The sequence below is a fragment of the Zosterops lateralis genome (genome assembly GCF_965231275.1).
Source record: "Zosterops lateralis genome assembly, chromosome: 4".
Classification (NCBI taxonomy): Eukaryota; Metazoa; Chordata; class Aves; order Passeriformes; family Zosteropidae; genus Zosterops; species Zosterops lateralis.
Window position 1 is genome coordinate 41194070 of NC_139765.1, and position 22023 is coordinate 41216092.

Here is a 22023-nt window from a genome sequence, read left to right on the forward strand (position 1 = left end):
GGGGTGGGGTTCTCTCTCTCGCTTCTCAGCCTTGTCTCTCTTGCCTTCCTCTCCCTCCCCGGCTCCGGGGGTGGGGGGATAAAATGGACTCTTAACAAAAAAGACTTGTCTCGTCTGTTTCCTTGCTGGCGGCTGTAACCTCACTGGACACGATGAACACTGCTGCCACAGGATGCAACATGCTATAAACACATATACCAACTGGGGAAAAAAGCAAGGATAGTTGGAAGGACAAACCAGATATGCCAGCAAGCAATTTGAGTCTCACAGGCTTCTGACAATTTGCCAAAGGAGGCTTTATCCTAGGTTAAGTTTCCTTAATCAGGAATACTCTGAATACTCCTGATATTGGTTTTAGCACAACAGTGCTAAATTTCCAAATCTTTACTTTAGGGCCACTTTTTTTTTTTTTTTTTTTTTTTTTTTTTTTTTTTTTTTTTTTTTTAAGATGAGTTAGAATCAGGAGTACTGGGAAAAGTATTGAAACAGCAGTGCATACCTACTCAGGCTAGATGAACCCAGGATTGCCAAACGCTGACAAATGACCAAACTGCTGACAAGAATCTGTCCCTTAGCCTGAAGGTGGCTGCTGTGACTAAAGAGTTAGAGAGCATCTCCTGGAAAGGGCAGAGGGAGCAGAAAGAGATGCCAGTGTGCTTTAGACAAGTAAATTGCTACTTCTGCATGAAATAAGTTACTGAAATTCTCATCAGAAATATTTATAGAACAAAGACAGGTAGACAGATAAGGAGAAACCAGGTCAGTTCCTGGAAAAGAAAACTACAGTGGCAAGCCATTGGAGTTACTTAAGCTTATCAACAGATAGTGGTTAACTTAAACCCAGATGACCTTGAGTTTCAAGTTACCTGCAATCCTTTGCCTCAAATTACCTGCAGTCCTTTGCCTCAAATTATTCTATTCCTGTTCCATTTAAAATCTATCAATAAACCTTAAAGGGCACAAAAATACAGACAAACCAATCGAAAAGCATTTATTTTTTCCAGTTTCTGCAAAACGTGCATTTTCACTGCAGCTTCCTTTCTGCGCCTAGTCTGTCAAAGTACAGTGACAGTGCTTACTGAAGCATCACTCCTGTCCTCTCTGCCTGGATAGACATTTTCATCTTAGTGCTAATCTACTGCTTTGTCTCTTTGGTGATAATCTGTCATAATCCTGTCATGCAAAAATCACAAAGAAAAGAAGACTACCTTTGCATGAAGTTTAAGTCATCCCAGTTGACTCAGTCTGAAATTGTAGATTACTCATGTCCAAGCTGGGTATTATCTAAAAGACCTCGTCTGTGCCTTCTCCATACAACAAGGATCATTTCACAGCTAGCTGCACCTTCCTCAGGACAGTCATCTATAACTCAGTTCCAACTTACCACATGCCCACTCAGTGCTGAACACAGGCCAAGCTCAGATGAGACTGCAGGAGACACACATCAAATGTGAATGGTGAACCCCACTCTACGGGTGCCATGACCTGTTTGTGGCATGTCCAGAAATACTGCTCAGAAAGGTACAAGACTATTACTATAAATTTCATTCCACCTTTGCACACTGCTGCAAACTGTATGATCCTGGTGTCCCATGCTGTATTTCTAAACACACCCTTACTGCAAATAGCAAGGCTCAAATGATGGGAGTCCAAAGGCAAGTTACAAATTCTAAACAAGTGGTGTCATCAAAAAGCTTGGAGATGTATTTTCACTTGTTTACACAAACTTTCAGGTTATGAAGAACAAGATAGCAAGAATAAGACAGCATCTGTGAAAGGGGTTTGAGCAACATTTACTTTTGTCTACTCTGAAGGAACAAAATGCTGATAAGAAGGTAAAAAAAGAACTCTACCTAGAATGGAAAGCAAAGACAGTAAGTGCTCAGTATTTAAGCATTCTGCAAGTTAAGCCTTTTTGATGCACTGTTCCAGGTAATGGTTCATCCCCTGTCTGTAAGACCAGTTTCATTGCAAATTAGAATTGGTTTAAACCAATGATGTCAAAATTTGAGAAACTAAAGAACTTTAGGCATGAAGAAATGCTTGACAGAAGACTCAATACAAATGTAACACCCAAATTAATCCAGCTAAACTCAGCAGGAACCCCCTCTTTCAACCTTCAAACAAAATGAATTTGCTTGGAGAACAAACAATCCTGCCCAAAACTGTCAATCATGTAGAAATTACTTGCAAATATAGAAATCTACTAGGGAGTTACAACTAGACTTATTTTTCTCCCCTAGAGCTCCATTTATGAAATTGCTTTAGGAACAGGGGTAGGCAAAGCATCCCTTGGTCTGGAAGATCACTGCACATGGTACACAGCCACGATGCTGAGCTCAGCTTCCTTCTCCTAAGGAGCCAAGCAAGCCTTTCCTACTTCTCAGAGAGAGAGTTCTCTAGCCACACAGGTATATGGCATTCTCTAAGGAGATCAGAAGAGCCAATAGCCTGAATGGAAAAAGCTAGTTGTCAGCCAGCTTGCTGGGAAAAAGTTCTACAGCAGAGCTACAAGCAGTTCATACTCAAGCTGAACAAGCTGCTTGAGCTCCTCAGAGTGTGCGTGTGGAGTCCCTTGTGCCATTAAAGGAATTTTCAACTGCCTTGCCCTGGAAAAGTGAAGATTACCCGTCCCAGGTGTAACAAAAAGCTTCACCTCCATGGCTCCTTGCAAATATTATGCAATCTTCTCCTTGGGCTTTGCAAGTCCATCACCTCCTCCATGGGTATCCCCTTTCCCTGTTTCCCCATTGGCTATGGGGCCTGGTGTCCAGTTTACTGTCTTCTCTATGGTCACTTGCCCCCTGCCCTGCCCCTTGTATCACCCACGAACCTGAGACCCTATATAACTGAGAAAAACCACATGGTCTCCCCCTCTTTGGCTCTGGATTTCACCTTCAGCATATGGAATAAACGCTTGCTGGAAATTGATCTGGAGCTGCGAACCCTTCTGCCTCTCTGCTGAATTAGCCTTGTAACATGTGTGGATGTGTGAGCTTGGTTTTGCTACCTGAATTCTTCTCAAGCAGTTTCTCTACTGGAGAGGCTGACTGGGATCTAGAAAGGTCAAAGTTGCACTCCGAAAAAGACACACTGTTACATCGGTGGAAAAGCCACTCAGAATTAGAGTAGTCTCTGACTGAGGCAATGTGATTAGATGGTAACTGAAGACCTACCTCACGTCCTTTCAGTCAGAAGCACATCTGCAACATTTTAACTCTGCTGAATAATTAGTTGTTTCTTGAATTGTCACTAAGGCTAGACATAAAACCAGCATTTCGATAGAAATGCACCAGAGTTCCATTTCAGCGTAGGACACTTAGAACTTTCAAAAAGATCCTTCCTCTCAAAGCACCTCCTCATTGCCATCCTGTATCAAGGGTGTCACTCAGCTTGACCTGCCTCCATCCCTCAGGTATTTTGCTGGGAACATCAAGCTGGAGAGCCTACCTCTCCTGAGCACTTCCTCCACTCACTCCTGGAGAAGTACCATTGCCAGTGCTGCAGATCCACCAGCACTGTGCAGGAAAATGAAAGACGCTTTCAAAGCATATCTTTACCAATAAGGATGCTAGCACTGTGCAAGCAGAGGTGATTTCAAATAAAAAAAAACAACTCAGGAAAGCCCTTAAGCATTCTGATTTAATAAAGGAGAACAAGCATATTCCAGTTCTAAAACACTTAATGATTTTAATTAAAAACTTCCCTCCTCTGCAAAGTTTCAGTTTTCTAATTTATAAAAAGCTTGCAATTAAGATGTAAACAAAAGTTCCAAACCTTGCAGAGACTGCATCTGGCAGGGGAATACTTGACAAGACCATCAGCATTTTCCCGAGCACCAGACTTCTTCCAATTTGCACTTTCAGACCTATGCATTTGTTCACTGAAATATAGTAAGAAGAAGTGCTGTCCTTATTCCTCGTGCTGTCACACAGTGCATACTCCATCAGCTCAGCGCGGTGTCTCAAACCCTTGGTCTCATTAGAAACCTGCACTCATTAGCTACACAAGAGACACTGTCTGGCCAGCCACTGCTCCTGTAATGCCAAATGCATCTGCCTCTGATCTGGGCTGGATTCACCACCACCTGCATCCTTCCTCTGGATTCCTCTGTGCACGGGGACTTCAGGATGGTGCCCCCAAGCAAATGAATGCAAAATTACCTTCCTAACAGTTTCAGGTCTCCTTTCAAAAATGGGATTTTGGATGCCTTCACTGTATTCCCACTGCCCTATATGGACATCCTGATAAAAGCTGCTGTTGCTCAAGAGCCTCTGCTGATATTCTCTGAATGCAGGGAGGGAAGGATAGCAAGAACCTTAATTGTTTGAGAGTGAAACAAAATACTTCCAGTACCTTTTTATACAGACACCAGACAGCCATGCACAACACACTGGTTTGAGGATGCTCCTCTCTATTTACCAGGATGTTTTACTTTGCAGCATATGCTCCCTCTGTATTCCCCATATGTTTTTGGGGTTTTAAAAAAATAAATTTGGAGGAGCAGAATCATTTGCTCCATTGCAGGCAGCTTACATGGCAAACATCTGATGAGTATCAGATGACAGAAGAAGCTGCTCTGATGAATAAATGAGATTTTGAACTGAACGACTGAAAAACTCTTGTAAAAACACAGGGCAAGATTTTGTGACATTAATGACATTCCTTATTAAAGACTGTAGACAAACATCTCAACACAGGTGGGCTACTTCAGAAGAAATATAGTAAAGCCCAGGTCAGCTCAGAAAACTGTACCTTTTCTGCATAAAAATACAGAATTACTGCACCATCTTCAATATGAGACATCCATTGTTAAGGTCTGATCTAGAAAGCCATTTACAGCTCACAACAGCAGCAGTATTGATCAAATATATGGATGTGCAGTTGTGCTCATTCTCGTGCAGCACAGAATGGTGACATTTCTATCAAACATGTCCATCCAGATCTCAAACCTCTGTTTGACAAATGCTACACATATAGGAACAATGTGGGGTTTGTGTGGCATTATGTATCCCATGCCAGAACTAATGCAGCAAAGACAAGAGCTGCCTGGGTGAGAGTGAAGACAGTACAAATATAACACCTGGAAAATAGGGATTTTATTCTCAGTTTTTGCAAGATTCTCATGCAAACTGAGATGTTTTACCTTCTTCTGTGATGGAGTTCAATAAGGCCCCATAACATATTCACTCAAAATGTTTTTGTACCATACATTTTTTAAACTACCTTAGAAGAGAAAAAGAGCAAACAAGTGGGTTGCTCAGTGTTTTTTACTAAGCAACATTCCAGTAAAAAGCTTGACTGTTACAGAGGACCTAAAGTATTTTTTTATAAATCACTTTTAAATGAAGGAGTATTATCTCAATGTGAAGCTAAGATTAGTTACTGTGAATAAAAACAGAACCTTCCAGTTTGACAGGACTGAATTTGGCCATGGTTTCTCTATCATGGGCCACTTCTCACTGCCTAAAATCCAGCTGACCTCAGACAACAGCAGAGAGGCAAACTCAAGCTCTGACATTCAGATAAAGCAATGAAGGGGGAGGACAAGTGCACCTTTGTGTTCTGGAAGCAAGACTTATGTGGTTCTTTGAGGGAAAAAGGAAATGCAGCAGAACAAAAACACAACAGGCATCCTATTTACTGCAGGCACTATCAAAATTAGAATTGTAATTAATATTATAGCCAATTTGGTGTTACGAGAGAGCAGGAACCTTACTGCCTATCTCTGCACTTGCTGTTGAACAGTCTCCATCTGACTGCACACTGCAGAGGTGCAACTTAAGCTGACCTAAGCTGGATCGAGAGCAGCGCATCTGTGCTAACATGTGTTATGCGTGCTTAGGGTGTTGATCTCGCTAAAAATTAACAAGGTAAAAAAGATTATCCCTCATATCAGCTCTCACTGCAACTACACCACTGCCACTCTGAGAGTAGGAAAGTAATGCATGATGGGAGCTAAGAAGGCTACTACAAACCAGAATAGTCATGGAACCTAAAGTGCAGATGGACTGAAGCTTTGGCTGATCTCTCTTAGCTGATTAACTGCAGGCTCTTAAGGAAATATATGGGCCCACCTTCCTTCCTCTCCCTGGTTATTTGCCCCCTCCTTTTTCTTTCTAGACCCTCCAGAGATAAGATACATGAGGCTGCATGATCTGTCAAACCAAGGCCTGAATCCAACCAGAAAAAAAAACCAAATCAGGTGAGGGAATTGCGGGTAAGGATTGTTTTCCATCCATGTAGGTTCCCTTATAATGGGGTTACATTATCACTCTGGCCTAGGAGAGTTCATCTTCCACCCTGCTTCTCCTTCAGCCACTGACTCAAAGCAGCAGCCAAGTGCCATGCACTCCAGTCTGCTTCCTGGGAGAGTTGCTACTCCCTCCATTACTGACAGAGGGAAACCAGAGAAATCACCCCTTTCCAAAAAGGCTTGATGACTCTTAACCATTAGTATTCATACAATCCACTTTTCACACTGGAACACAGCTCTCTAGCACCTCACACAGGAACCAGCAGCCCCCCACACCAGGAGGCAGGAAGGGGCAGAAAAAACAACCCCCCTCAGGCACAGTGGCATATAAATGAAAATGCACCTAACTTAGTCAGGTATGTGGTCACACATGAAAGGAAAAAAAAAAAAAAAAAAAAGAGTAAGAAGAATCCTGTTCACCCTGCATGATACACTGTCATCTGATTATGTGCTCTGCCATTTCAATCCCAGGCACAGGCACTGTATTATCTGTCAGCTATGCATTAGACACCCCGGTGAAATACTTGCAAGGATACATTTCCCTAGAAGTGACACTCTGACGGCTTGGCAAGAATAATGCCATTAATGCCAAGGGCTCACTGTCTTCCAGTCCAAACCCTACAGCACAGGGGCAATTTCTATTACTGTCAGCCATAAAGTACAGTGGATACTGTCAAGCACTTGAGTGAAAATGCATGTAAAGCATTAAAAAGAAGGATGATACAGATTCTTCCTTGATAAATTACTCTCTTGCCTAAAGCCTGCGGCAGGAACAACCACACATTTCACAGTATTTCCTGTGGAAGAATTTCCTTTTGGTTTTGCGGATCAGACCATCACTTAACACATCCACCTCACTGTTGGATTTGAAGTGGTATAGAGCAGCAACCCACAGGATTCTATGCCTCTGGAAGGCAAGTGCCCATATTCAGTAACTAAGATACAGGAGTACCTAGTTCAGGAAGCTAATATTCCTCATGCAGCCAACCACGAAAGAAATCCTCCAGGAGGGAATTCAGAGCAGGTACAACTCCCAGAGTGAATACCTCGTCCACCATCTTTGTGCAGGTTGCTAGTCCTGAGGGTCTTGGGACACCTGTGACAAGGGACAGATCAGCCAGTGCTGAGAAGACATGGGAATGTGAAGTGATTTAATAATGGAGAAAGCTGGGGAGGAAACCGTCTGGCATATAATTGCTTTTTCATATGTGCATTAAGCCTGAGGCATGGAGGTGTCAGGATGTTATTCACTGTGAGGAAAAGGAAATACCTTATCCTGTAGGTCTGGTTATTTTTATGGAGAGGGAGAAAAGACTCTCGTGAGATGAACTGGCTCTCTGAAACAGCTAGTCCCAGGGAGGGGTAGGACATTGATCCATGACATTGCTTGGGGGTTCTCCCTTCAGTGAAACGTTGGATACGACATTAGCCCATGCATCAATGCCTGAAAGGGATGGATTTGTCAAGTGGGAGCTTGGCCAGGTCACCATCTGGCTACTAGAGATATGCTAGACAGGAACACATACTGCTGTTTTCTGAAGAAGTAGAAACATGCCTCCTTGCTGGGCACCAGATCAGATTGACTTGAGACAACCTCTCCTGTACCAGTGGGATACCTTTTTTGACTACAGCAACACTTCCCTTATTGCTACTGGTCTCTCCAACTAGTTTTTTTCTTCTGTTAGGGATAAAATGCAATATATTTGATGTTCTAAGGCAAGTGCTTAAGAGCTTCATGGAAGATGATAGCCAGCACTTACTATGGATCAGAGGCACTTAGCCGATGTTGGAATGTTAACACAAAAGAAGTTATTAATACCTACAAACATACTAGTCAGGAAAGAGTGTAATTATGGCAATTAAATAAAGAACAAAACCAAATATCCCCTTTGTTCAAAGGGACTTAGAACTATAAAACATATATCAGAAAGGAATCTTTGTGGCAAAAAAAGCATTCATAAGAACAAAACAAGGAGTTGTCTCAGGAGAAAGGAATTATAATTAATGTGTCACATCAAATGCAACAGATAAGTTACTTCAACAAACAAATACATTTGAAGGGATTCTACAAGGAACTGTATCCTGTGTTAATGCTTTCCAGGTGTAAGATGATAGCTAGAAAACCACAGTAATGACAAGCCCATAACTATGGTAGAATGAGAAGCTCTAACGGAGTGATAATCTTCCCAGAATTGCCTCTCCACAGAGCTCAGCTGGCCTGGCTTGATTTCCTCTATCATTTTCAATCTTAAAGAAACACCACCAAATTCAACTCAGTCAATCTCTAAGCTATCAGAGGGAATCATCCTGTGACTTGAACTTTATGGGTGTTGGAAGGTTTTGTTGACATGTTAAAAACATACTTCCCAACAAAAGATGAAAAACTCCAGGGGAATCAATGCTGTAAATGAAAAGAGAAAATGAACTAGGAGTGAAATGCACAGGGATCAAAAGCCGAAAAGCATCTCACCCTCTAATCTTTCGAGCCAAATGTTTTCCTCAAGGATTCACTGCTGTTGTTTCCAGGTGACTGTCATGACCTCACACTGGCTGCTGGTCATCAAAGTGGAGCATGTATTGGCCCCCAGCACAGATCTACCATATTCCAAACAGCCAAGTGCCAGGCGGTGTTACACTGCCGATCCTCTCTCAGTCTTATTCTTCCTATCCCTCATGTCCTCATCTTTTTGTGCTACAAAGACACAGTTGTCTATCTTGGAAGCTCACTTTTCAGTCCCTTATCCTCCCTCTCATTTTTTCCTCCTTGGCTTTTCTCAGGCTACTGGGCATGGTGAGAACTGGGGAGAAGGCTTAGACATATCTCATCTCATCCTGGCTGTCTGCTGCTAGGTAGCGAAAAAGATGGCAGGATCTCTCTCCTCCTGCTGCCATCATATACTGCAGAAGAAAAAGTAGTTTTGTCACTCCAAACACACTGCAATAGGGAAGAAAAGATGTTGAGATGATCAGAGTATCTTTTTTTTTTTTTCCTGCTGACCTTAAGGAAGTCAGGCACAAGGGACCTAAGGGCTACAGAGATTATGGTACATCTCACTGTCAGAGTTCACAATCAATCCCTCTTCCTGATGCTGTTCCTCACCACCAGGGCTCTATTCTAGTCTCCCGTGGTAAACAAGAGCCTCCAAGCTACAGGTGCTTGCCTGCTCTTATTAAAACACATACAATTAATACCACAGTGAACTTCTATACTGTCTTTAAGAAAGCACTGTATGAAGCGAGGCAGCTACTGGTATGCTGGTGTAGTGCCTGGGGAACTAAGGCAGGCACGGGAGAAGGACTTGTCTGAGGTCCCACCGGAGGAATAAAGGGCACAACACTTAAATGACTGAGTAGCAACATAACGAGTTGTGAGAGTGGTTCTGACACCCAAACCAGCTCCTTCTCCTATAGGCTTGACCCCATAGCATGCTGACAGACACAATGTCTGGCTTTGATGGCAAAAGAAATCCAGGAGGAGTAAACAATTTGATTAGAGAGAAAAAAAGAGACACGTTTACCTGCATACTAGTAGTACTTTTGAAACATCTCATTTAAAAACTGTGCTGTGAGTCTGCATACTAATAACTTCCTCCTGCTCCTTAAGGAAAACATTTTGTTCTGGGTGTCAAGAAACCCATTCCTACAATTCAAATATGCAGACATCTGTAGGATAAAGAGAGGAAATTGTGTGCAATGCTGCCTTCAATGCACAAACCAAACATCTGCATTAGTCACTGGCAATTTATTGTCCAAGTTCACAAGCAGGAGAACCCTACAGCTCTCTACATCTACTTCCAGCAGCTGGGGCTACAGGAGGAAATAGGTGCTACTGTTGAGAAGAGTTCAAGAGGTTCCATTACAGATGGCAAATAGCCTGAAAAAAAGATGCAGGGAGGCAGGCAGGAAGGTAGGAAGGACACAAGCAGACAACAGTCATGTAAAAATACCTGAAGTAAACTGTGAGGCAGTATTTCAACCCAACTACATGTACAGTATGATTTACTTGTTTGCAACTTCACTCATCTTTGAAGGCTCCAAAGTGAAGTTGCAGCTATTCTGTATTGTCTTGGCTGCAAGTCTAAAATTCTAACTAGAAATTTAAATGACAATTTTGAACAATAAGAAGTTGCCTTAGCATTTTCTGCTTCCTGTCTGAAAAATACTGTCTGATCTGGGAAAGAGTTGGTGCATATATGTGTGAGATGAAAAGCAGTAGTTAAAGACAATTCTGATTTACAAATAAGACTTATTATTAAACTGTCCTCCTGAAACTTTTCAACTTGTCTGGAGAAACTCAACAAGGTGATTGCATTTTTCAGAGTGAAGAAAGTATTGTGGAAAATCCCTATGCTGAAGTTCAAATCCTCAGACTCACAGAAATAAAGCCATCTGTGACTCTCAATTAAAAAGTGCCTCTAAAATCTAGGGTGCTACTCTCATTGCCTCCCATAGAGGAAAAAACATATTTACTTCAAAAATAAAAGGCCATTTTTGTGATTACAAGCCTGTCCGGTGACTTGCAATGTAGCAGGCAGCAGAGCTGCAGGGTTAACTCCTAGGTCCATTGTGCCATTGTACAAATAAGCTTTCTGTTCACTTACTTCCAAGTCCATTGCATCTTTATATCCTAAAACTCGTATGCATTTTTTACAGTAATCAGGTTATTTAATATGAAATATTACCATAAAAGCACAATTCCATTTTAGAAACTCTGAACTATGATCAGAGAGATCCAGAACTAAGGTGAGTCAAAGCTAAGCAGGAGCATCAGAGCAACTGACAAAAACAAAGGTGGTTGAAAAGACGTTGAGATAAATTTTCTCTTAGAAAACCTTGATCTCACTAAACATAACATAGGAGAAGACTGATTCAGTCAGACCTTTTAAAAAGACATTATCAAGATATTCTATTCTGATTTTAGATATTTTAAATATTATGCTGAATTTTGACAGTACACGGATTTTGTTCAATACACTAAAAGGCAGAACTGCCTGATCTTCCTGTAGTGTAGATATTCATTTCTACAGATGCTGATATGATGAACAAGAAAGCAAAACCATCCAGGATCCCAGATTCTCAGATTTGTAAAAAAACTCTGAAAACATCCAGACTTGTAGTTAAACTAAGATCTCAATTTTTAGAGGAACCACACTGTATAAATTCAACATCTTTTAAGATTTATATCATCTACAGCTGGACATGAAATCCAAATCTATTAGTCTTGCACATCATTACAGGCACAAATGCCTTAACATAAATCTAGACAGAGAAAGGCAGCACTGCTCTAAATCTTGATAGTTTCAAATAAAGAAGACTCATGTTCACCTCAATTCCTGATAAAGGAAGTTGATCTGAATTTTCAAAAAGAGAATCAAATAAATATCTTTTCCCATATGGCCCACACACAAAGACATGAAGATTTACCTATAAATTTCCTCTTCTGAAACTAATAATGTTGTTAATCATTTGACTGAGGCACTTCTTACCCTTTACTCTTCTTCCTCCACGAAAGAGGTAAAAGGTTTTCTGTAATTTTTTTGCATACACATGTTGTGAAGCATTAGTGAATTCTCTATAGTGAAAGCTATTGTGCTCTGACACATATCTTCAGGAAAAGTAAACCCAGAAAGTATTATCAATATGCTTTGATATTTACACTTATGTTGGATATGGAATCATATGAGTTTTATGGATTTACAGTGTAAAAAAACTGAGATGTTTTATTATCTTTAGCCAACACTTGTTCATATACCTACTATATAGAGTGCTGAAAGCAAAAGAGGTAAAAAAGTAAGACTGTTAACATGGAGTACAGATTCTGATTTAGCTCATCATCATACAGCACTTCCTAGGAGGCCAGCTAGGAGAAAGTGGGATGGAAACATACCTAATTAAGAGCCTGAAGAAAACTTACTTAAGTATCACTCATCTGGGAAGAATTAAATGGCTAACGCTATCAGAAAAGAGGTGATAATGGATGGCACAAATGCTTTCCAGACAGGCTTGAGAGCAGCACTCTGGTGCTTAAACTTCTGTCAGCTTCCCAGTGTACAGCAGGTCTGGCTGGAAACCCTGAGGTGCAAAAGAAGGTAATTATTTTCTATGAATTCTGTTTCTTTGGTTTTGAAATACATAAATCACGCAGATGAAGCTTCAGAAGGTGTTTGCTTCTATAATGCAAACTGGAACCATGTAAACCTAAAATGTCACCTCCAGATTTCTTTTCAACTGTAATAGAAATTTTGGGGGCAGCAAGGCCACCCAGTACTGACTTCTACAGCTGGGCCAAATGTCCTGGTTGCCTTGTCACCCATGGGCACTTTTAGAATTTCAGTGAGGCACTGTGGGCTAGGCTGTAGTGCGACTAGCCAGTTTTAGGTGTTTTTTTCAGGAAGTAGATGCTATGGAAGACATCTGACAACCCTCAGAAGCAGAACCAGAATTTAAATTAAAAGCCTTTGGGCCTTTCACCCTGGAAAAGTCCAAACTCTGCATTATCAGCATTTTACTAACAGCATTTCCACACACTCTTAACAAATCCTGTTGGTGGAACAATGCAATTAACCTGAGTGTAAAAACATAAAATCTACTCTTCAGAACAAGAAAAGCAGGAATTGGTAAACGCAAACTTGGTGAAAGGCGCCCATCTGGTGTGGGATGTTTGCTGGTATGTAACTTACATTTTACAATAATACACTTAAAAAATTGAGATCTATTTTTATGCTGCTGCTCTTCCAACAAGACTGTAGCAACTACATCAGTACATGGTGTAGCAAAGAAGAGAACTAAGCTACCACATTTCCTAGAAACCATTAAATATTCATATGCATGTTAATATATTGCACCTGGCAGTAACAATCTCAGACCCAACCTTAGAATAAAACTCCATTTTTCCCAGTCAAGTGAAAATAATGTACAGTCACTGCTACGGTAACAGGTCTAATCATTTCCTTAGGCTGTCTCCATTCTCCGTATGTTGGCTGTGCATAATTCATAGGATTTGCCATATGTTGTCTGAAGCAAGTGTCCCTGTAAGTGTTTGCGGTTCTACTCAAAGGCATGTCTTCATAAATTACATTGTGATATATTTGACATTAAAAAAAAAAAAAAAACACCAAACAGGGAAAACAATTCAGTGAAACATAATCTGCTCAAAGTTTACCACTTAGCCATGTGTTGAACATTCAAGCAATTAGCTCCCCAAAGTACAACTTTTTTCTCAGTGCATGCACTCTGCTTCTGCTGGCAGCAGTTTCAAAGGCAAGAAACAATCTATCTTTCTCTCAAAATAAGGACATGGTCCAGCAATCTTTACAAACACAGGTAGCTTCTGCTGGCTTCTGACAGCCTGAGCCTACAAACTAAGATTAGCTACTTGAGCAAAGGATGGCAGGATTAGACTTTCCACTGGCAGCAGCCTTGCAGCAGAGAACCCTCACAGTACAACCTGGGTTTCCTGTTTCCTGACAGACCTCACAGCTTCAATGACTTTTCTGACTCCCAGCTGGCTTCCCCGCAGCATCTTCAATAATTTTAAGGCAAGCAAAGTTCAAAAGATAAGCAGCTGTGGAGCAAAGACCAAGTATTGGTCAAAATAACAGGATGACAAACAACAGGATCTCCCAAGAGAGTGGCATTGTTCAGAAAGGGGAAACAAACGGCAAAAAGTATAGGCAAGTGCAGAGGAAAGGGAAAAATAAAAGCAGAAATGATGTAACCTGTTTGCTTCTATCTCCTGATACCTAATGAAAGATGAGCTAATTAGTACAGCCCTCAGCTGAAAAAGGAATAAGCCCTCCTTTCTACAGACAGCTATGCATATTGCAGAGGCTCTCAGGGGCATCCTGTCTCTCAGACTGCTGACCCTCTGACCTGTGTGGCTGAGACCTGCCCTCCAGCTGAAAAGGTGCTCATCAGAGGAGGGCAAGCAGCCAAACAGACGGACACAGCAGGATATTGTGGTACATCTTTACTTGGGAAAACAGGATAAAAATCTGAAGGATAAAGGAATACAAACATGTAAGTTCCTTTTATGTTGAGAGAAAACAAATCATCATCTGAAGCTTTTAGGAGGAAAATGGGAACTGGGTTGAAGAGAGGCAAATGGGAATGCTGATGGGTAGTTTGCATATTTAAGAACTTCAAATTTTAAGATAGCTTCTTACTATGTCAGCATAATTGTGTTTGTAGAATTCCACTATATTGAGGAAGTCAGAAAAGCAGGCATGAACTTCAATGCAAAAGTGATGCCCACTTTTTAAACCACAATTTATTTTTGATGCTCACAGCAATGGTGTCATCAAATCCCACTGACAGTTGCCACTGACAACAAAAACTTTCACACACAAGATAAAAATTTCTTCCGCAGCCATGACTCTGAGAAGAGACATATTTTCAACATGAACAACACAGTTATGCTGGCACAGTGGGGCTATAGGCACTCCCAGTGAAACACATGCTCACTTTTCAGTCGGTCAATGACTCCGGAAAGACTGACCCTCCCAAAACGGGGAAGGCCATGCTCCCCAAAACCAGTTCAAGAAGACGGGGCTCCAGACTGCGAACAGAAATATTTGGGTTTTAACAGAGCTATGTGTCAGTGTGATGCAATGCAAGCAAAGAGACAGACTTCCAAGTGTCCCCAGGAACACTATGTTGACATTCTTGTATTAAAAAATTTGACCACATTAACCCAGAAAAATTAAAATGGTAATAGCTTCTTTTGTTGAAAGTTTACCTTTAGGAAGAGGAAATTTTTTCATGTGTTGGGATTTAGTTAATCTCACAAGAGATCACTTAAGCATCTCAGTTTTCACATATGCAGAAACACATTTAAGATCCAAGACAAGCAATTCAGAGATACAACAGGTCTTGCAAAAGGCACCACTGACAGTCCAGTACAAATCCAGTGTACAGTTCTTTCAACGTTTCAAAGATAGTTACAGTTCTCATTATGTTTTGATGTTTGGTTTTTTCAAACAGTTCTATGAATTACTATTTAAAAAATCAGGTTCAGAAAATAATGAAAACTAAAGCCAAGACAAACATGTAAAAACAAAGGGACTACTATTTCACTTAAGATCCAATTTTTCATCAATGAAACCAAAGCAAGTTCTATTGATACCTCTGCTGAAGGAGGTAAGTCTCACTTGTGGTTCTTCACCTTCACACCTGGTAGAGAAACAAGTTCAACTTCATAAGGTCTAGTAACATCCAGAACTAGGTCTTGCCTCTGGCCATCAACATTACAATTGTCATTACCTTTCTTTTTCCTAGGCAAAGAGTGACAAGAAAGGAGATTGAGAATCATAGACGTGAATACATCAGTTACCAACCAACAGTATGCTCTTTGGAACTTGCTAAAGACAGAATACACTTCACACTCAAACATTCACTGTCAACAAATCCAAGTTATTAGCTCACGTATGAGGAAGAAGCACAGGCACCTCAGGGACAACTGCTGAATACAATCAGACATTAAAAGTAGAAGAAGAAAGAGACTCAAATAGCTTCTATATCTCTCAATGATTTTTACCAGCTAGGAGCTGATTTTCTACAGTAAACACTGTATTTAAAAGGGTTCAGCTATAACTAGAGAATCATGACGACCATCACAGAAGCTCCAAGTATTGTGTTAGGTAACAGCACAGTAGTTCCCAATTCTAATGTGGTAGGCCACACAGCCTTTCATAGGGAGAACGGGTGGAACTGGTGGTCTCCACCTTAAATGACGCTTGGTCATTCATGCATCTGCAGAACATGCCACCTTTATGGTCATTCCCTGTGACCACTGGAGTTAAATGGCACACATGACTCCGAGCACAAGTATATGCTTCTGTCATTAAATCCTAACTCCTTCCTGTTCAAGGTTGGAGAGCTCCAGGAGGAAGTTTGTGCATAAACAGCCTATTGCCAACAGAGGGATTTGTGTAGCTGCCTCCCAGTGACTATTTTTCCTGAGTGTCTTACAGTTATGAACAGTTTTCATGGAAATGTGTTCTTCTTCACCTTCTTTACTGAGGCTGGTTCCTTTCCCTTCCATATCATCAGGACATTTAGAGGATGTTCAGGTTGGGTATTAAGAACAAGTTCTGCACTCAGAGGGTGATCAAGCACTGTAAAAAGCTCTCCAAGGAAACAGTCATGGCCCCAAGCCTGTCATGATCAAGAAGCATTTGGAAAACGCACTTACAATATATGGTTTAACTTTTAGGTTGCCCTATGTGGAATCTTGGGTCTCTTCCAATTCAGGATATTCTGTGATTCTATAAACAGCAATTGTGTACCAGCACTGTCTTCATTTCTGTAACATGATGGAGACAAGCTGGTTGCTTTCATCAGAGCAGCTAATCCAACCTGCACTATGCTCCTAGTATGACTCTGAAAAAGTAGGTATAAGAGAATATACCACGGTGATCTCATAAAGCAGACACATGACTGCTGTATTTTACAACACACTAGCTTGATATCCTATTATTATATAGAGGAAGAACTGGGGTTTCTTGATATAAATCAGCAAGAGGCTTTCTCTAGATAATGTTGATACTTACAAGAGAAGTTTGATTTCACCCTAATCCCCTGGGAGACTTCTACTGCACTCTGCAATTAAAAGGTTAGTTTAGTTCTAGTTAGTTAGTTCTAGTTCTGTCACTGGAAAAAACTATAGCTCACCTGATTAGTCAGTGCCCTCTGCAAAGAACGTCTTTGATGTGAATACTCTGGGAGTGAACTGATAATGACAGCATCTTGATACTATTTTTTCAGTGAGATTCAGGAATATCACTTAATAGGCTAACTCCTTCCACATTAGAGGACTAAAAACCCTTTCTCCTTCAAAGCAAGTTTTGAGTGTAAAAGATTTGGTGGGATATTTTCATTCAAGGCTAACGTTCTTCAGTACCAAGTGTATATTTAAATACAAAAGCTAAGTGTATTAAGTTTATTTCCATGGCACAAGACAACTTAGCTGTCATCTTCATTCTTTTTTAAGATGTGCACGGTTTAATAAGCAAAGTAGAAAAAAATATTTTATTCTCTGATAAGCATAAAAGCTCCCAGAAACCCCAGCTGAGAAGAAACTCCTCTGTGTGCTAAATGATGTGCAAAAACAGAGTAACACACAACAGTCTCCCGAAGTTTACCATCAGCAGAATCACAAAGAAAGTACCATCCCTACTTTATGTTGTTCAAACCATAGAGCTGAGCTGACAAAGAAATTCAGATCTGCAGAGACTTGATACAAGAGATTTAACCACAACTGCCAGCCATGGCAGGATGAAACTGAGGTCTTACCTCAGTGACTGCTCTAACTCTTGCAAGGTATGATCTCCTTAGCCTCTTCTTCCCTTGTGTAGTCAGCTTGCCAACCCACTTTTCTACTCCTCCTCCACATTTTTTTTTTTTTTTTAATTGTAGCTCACTAATGAGTCATTCGTCATTTTGGAGTCACCAAAAGTTTAACCTGAAGTGGTCAAGCACCTCCTTAAATTCTTCTCTACTTAGCATTAGCATATCATACATCTCACTGTGATTTTGTCATGTTTTTTTCTAGCTGCAAGTGTTTAAACTTTTGTTATGAGTGGCTCCTTTCAATGGTTATTTACGCCCATTTTATTGGAGATGATTGAAGCAGTTTTTCTGTAGACATAGCTCTCAAAAAATTCCAGTAGATGTAGAGATCACTCTGTTTCTACAAAGACAGAAGTATCTCAAATTTTGCAAAGTAGTTTTAAAGAAAACCACATTGCGTTTTTTGAGTCCAGCACATTTAATAGAAATTCCATAATAGGACTGTATTCTGCCGCCGGAGTAACAAGCATGAATATATCAGCCATAATTCAAAGGATGGATAATAAAAGCCGTGACACAGAAATGATATACAATAAAGCTATGAATAATAAGAAGGCTGCTATGCAAAAAAAAAAAAAAAAATAGGTAAAGCATTGCACCTAAGCCAGCTGTTGAGACTCCTTAACTCAGCATTGTCTAATAGAGCAGTTATTGTATGTCTTAAAGCTGAAATTCAGTGGGGCTGTGGGAAGAGCAAACATGGAAATACAATGGGTCAAGCTGTTAGTCTCAAGGAATTCGTTTTCTTTATCTCCAATTAGGTGCAATGTTGTCTTACACAAGCTGGCACAAGCAGACCAAAGGCTTACCTGACAGGATAAACAAGGCATTGCTGCAAAGAGTGGAGGAACTGCCAGAGGTTCCCAGGTGTCAGCACTCTAAGAAACGTAGCAAAGCAGGAAGCTCCAAAGAGTGATCTGAGATCATCCACTGCTGGCTAAACCTTTAGTAAACATGCATTGCATTTAAACCATTTTACTGTTTTCAAAGCCAAAGCTTACATAGTACAGGTTTTGTTCTAAATCCAGTGTTCTTGCTCCAAAAAGACCAAAATTACACTGTCTATGGAATAAATTAAGCTTGGTGAGGAAACCACAACCTATCATTGGAGGACTAAAACTCGGGGTCCCGCCTAAGAGTGGAAGAGTTTCAAGCTTCCTTCCGGAGATGAAGAGGATTCAAAATCTCCTGCTCAGACAGAGCATAACTGCAGATGCCAGGGAGCCACAGGAAGGGTGCTGCCTACCCAGCAATCAAGATTTTTCAGAATATGCATTTTGTGGCAGTCACTGAACCATAACAGCACCATTTGAAGGCAGAAAAATGAGCATACAACCAGAATGAAGTCTGCTATAAATAAGAGTGGAGGTGAACTAAAACTAGCAAGACTTCAGTGTAAACCAATGTGAAGAAGAATGCCTGAGCTACAGCTTGTAAATCCAAACAAGAGCAATCTTCCAAAGTCAAAAGTATGCCTGTTGCTATCAGAACTGGGAACATACAAATAATCTATGCAATTAATTCAGTAATTTGTAATGTTTATAAATTAATCAATAAGGTGACACTGACAGCCCAGTACTTTTAATTGCAGAATTACCATGTTTTCCCCATTAAGAATCAAGGCAGAAGAGAATCAAATACTTTAAAAGCAGAATTAACCATCCAACCCAGTTATTTTCATCTTGAGATTCCCTGATTCTCACAACCCTGCCAAGTAAATTGATGTCCTACGAGGAAGTTAGTGAAATGAAAGATTTATTTTCCTCTGTTGGATGAGAAGAATGTCATCTCTCAGAACATACTTCCACCATCACAACTGGTAAAATAAAGTCTTATTAAGTCATAAGCATTTCCTCCCATTACTGAGAGTAACCAACATATTCTTACGCAACTCTGCATTCTTTTCATGAGCATTTTGTTATATAGCTAAAATAGTAAATGACACGTTATTTGCTTAGACTGGGCAGGGGTATCATTATAAAAGACATATTAGAGGCATTTATAGAAGTCTCATGAAAAGCTATTTCCTACTCTTGTGTTTTGCAGTTCTACTACGAATGCCCAGGGCCAACCAAAAATCCATTCCTATCAGCCAAACCCCAAAGTTCTGCAAATGACATAGAAGGTACGGAAAATTCAGATTTGGGTTTTTTTTCAGTTTTATATAAACAAAAAATTAAGGTCAAATCAGTCTGTTCTTTCACACAACGTGAAAGCTCAGCATTAAAAAAATCTAGATTTCTAAAACAAAATCAGTTCTTTCCTTGACAATTTTCTAATCGTTTATTAGGCTTGAATTAAATTGCTGTAGGTTTAAGAGCATTATTAACTTCAGTGAGAAGTTTCAGCCTTGTTCTAAGCTGAAACTAAGATCAGCACAAAGGCAGCTAGGGATATCATACAACACAATTATGATGGTGCCAGTAGCATTTGAAAGGCATCTAATTCTGTGTTTTAAGGCAGAATTTAAAATATTAGGGATAGTTTGCTAATTTAAAACTAAGACATCCCTTGTAGACATTAATGGCTCTGAACTACACTGATTTTTTGGTATACCGAAATTGCTTAATTTAGATGTATAAGCATGAAATCTAGTGGAAAATGACATAAATCCTTTGGTATTAACACTGCAACCATGGGCATAAAAATGTCTCTAGTGTTACACCTCATCCTGACACTGGGGAAGTGATACAACACTCGGACATTTGATCTGGTCCATTCTGTAAGAAGGCATTCTGCTCTCCTATTATGTTTTCTTCTTATAACTGCTATTCCAAGGAAAGCAGATGTATCCCACCCCTCTAGGAACAGCAGTAGTTGTCACCTGTTCCTATACAGACCTTCACCCCCTCTGCCATCCTCTTGCCAACTTCCCTGCTGCTCCTGCTTCGGGCTGGCCTCACCTGGACACCTATGGCACAAAGCACCATGTCCCTGCTGGAGCCTCGTGTTCAGTGTCTGCCGTGGCTTCTGCAGGGCTACAGCCAGCAGAGCCACTTGGTTACTGCTTCCCAGAAACTATAAAATCCTGTCCGCTTGTCAGGGCATTTATGAGGGCATTAGGAAGGCTGCAGCAGCAGAAATGCATCAGCATTCAGCATTCAAACAGCACAGTCTGCAATCTCCTGTCAACATTGGCATAAGCAATCTTGAAGATTCTGTTAGCAGAAACTTAAATACAGCAGTCACTACAGTGAGATCTGATTTGTTTCTGAATGTAAAGGATACTTCCACCACAGAACAAACCCCAATGACTTTTCTAGCCATTTGTTTTGCACAGAGCTCATCAGGCCACAGAACCTAGCAGCCAGTGACAACACTAACAGCTGCCACATCTTTCCACTACTGCTAAGTTTCATCAATACACGCCAGACCGACTGATCCAGGCTGCAGCCCAAAGAGACTCATTTGGCAAGGTTATGTAAGAAATGAGCTGCTGGACCGGCTGCTTAGTTTTTGTTTATCCACACAAATTAAAAAGTGTGGTCATGCGTAAGTTAATCAATAGTAGAAAACAGCTATCCCCACTTTTTATGCCAGTTGGCCTATTTAATGCTCTCAGTTTAAAAAGCAGCAATAAAAAGGCCACAAAACAGAAGATGTGTCAGATGAATGGAGGACGGTGACTGGCTGGAGAGTGAGCCAGGGGTGTCACGTCCATCGTTTTGCATTTCCCAGAACCCAAGTAAAAAATTGGCAGAAGTTACAAATAAACCTCAAGCCAGTAATATACATTAAGACTTATTGCAATGAAATAGAATGAAGCCCTGGATAAAGCAATATAAACTTGAAAAAAAGAAGGCAACTAAGAGATATGAAGTAGATGCAAACGCACACTCTTTCAAGAAAGCACCAAAAGAAAATAAAACCAAATTTACTACCACTGAGAACGCCATACCCACTATTTAAGTGCTTACAAACCAAAAAGGCATTTGGATCCAGCATGGATCATAGAAAAATTGTCCTAGGATTTACCAATTACACATTTTTAATTTCTAATATATTTTCTTTCTTAATATTCATGCAAGTGTTGTGAAATACTTCCTCCCAATTTATAAGCTAAGAATAAAACAAACACAAACAACGCATTCTTTGGCATATCTCCAGGCTTTGCTTTTAACAACTCATGGTACCCCAATGAAATTTGCTAATGTTACTTAAATTTTTCCATTAAGTTTTTGTTTGTTTGTTTTGGTTTTTGGGGTGGGTTTTTGTTTGTTTTTGTTTGGTTTTTTTTTGTTTGTTTTTAAAGTCAATGCCTCCAGAAGGTGGCCATTATACATTACAAAAGTAAAGAAGCTGCAAGCTGTTAGACAGTGGAGTCATGCCTAATATGCATTATCTATGTCCATTACAGCTAATTTTTACAGCCATTTGGTATCCTGACAGCTTACTCCGAAGTTTGCAATCATTACAAT

The 22023-nt window shown here is 40.4% G+C and overlaps 1 protein-coding gene across 3 annotated transcripts in view; it reads right to left on the reverse strand.

Moving 5' to 3' along the window:
• The window catches only part of SRGAP1 (SLIT-ROBO Rho GTPase activating protein 1), a 145121-nt gene that overhangs the window by 83115 nt on the left and 39983 nt on the right, over window positions 1-22023 (reverse strand). Inside the window, exon 2 of one of the 3 annotated variants that reach the window (XM_083859829.1) lies at window positions 3778-3883. The exons of the other annotated variants lie outside the window; for them this stretch is intronic. Coding sequence (XP_083715955.1) covers window positions 3778-3793 — 16 coding nt within the window. The 5' untranslated portion in view covers window positions 3794-3883. The remainder of the gene's footprint in view (window positions 1-3777; window positions 3884-22023) is intronic. 3 annotated transcript variants of the gene reach the window in all.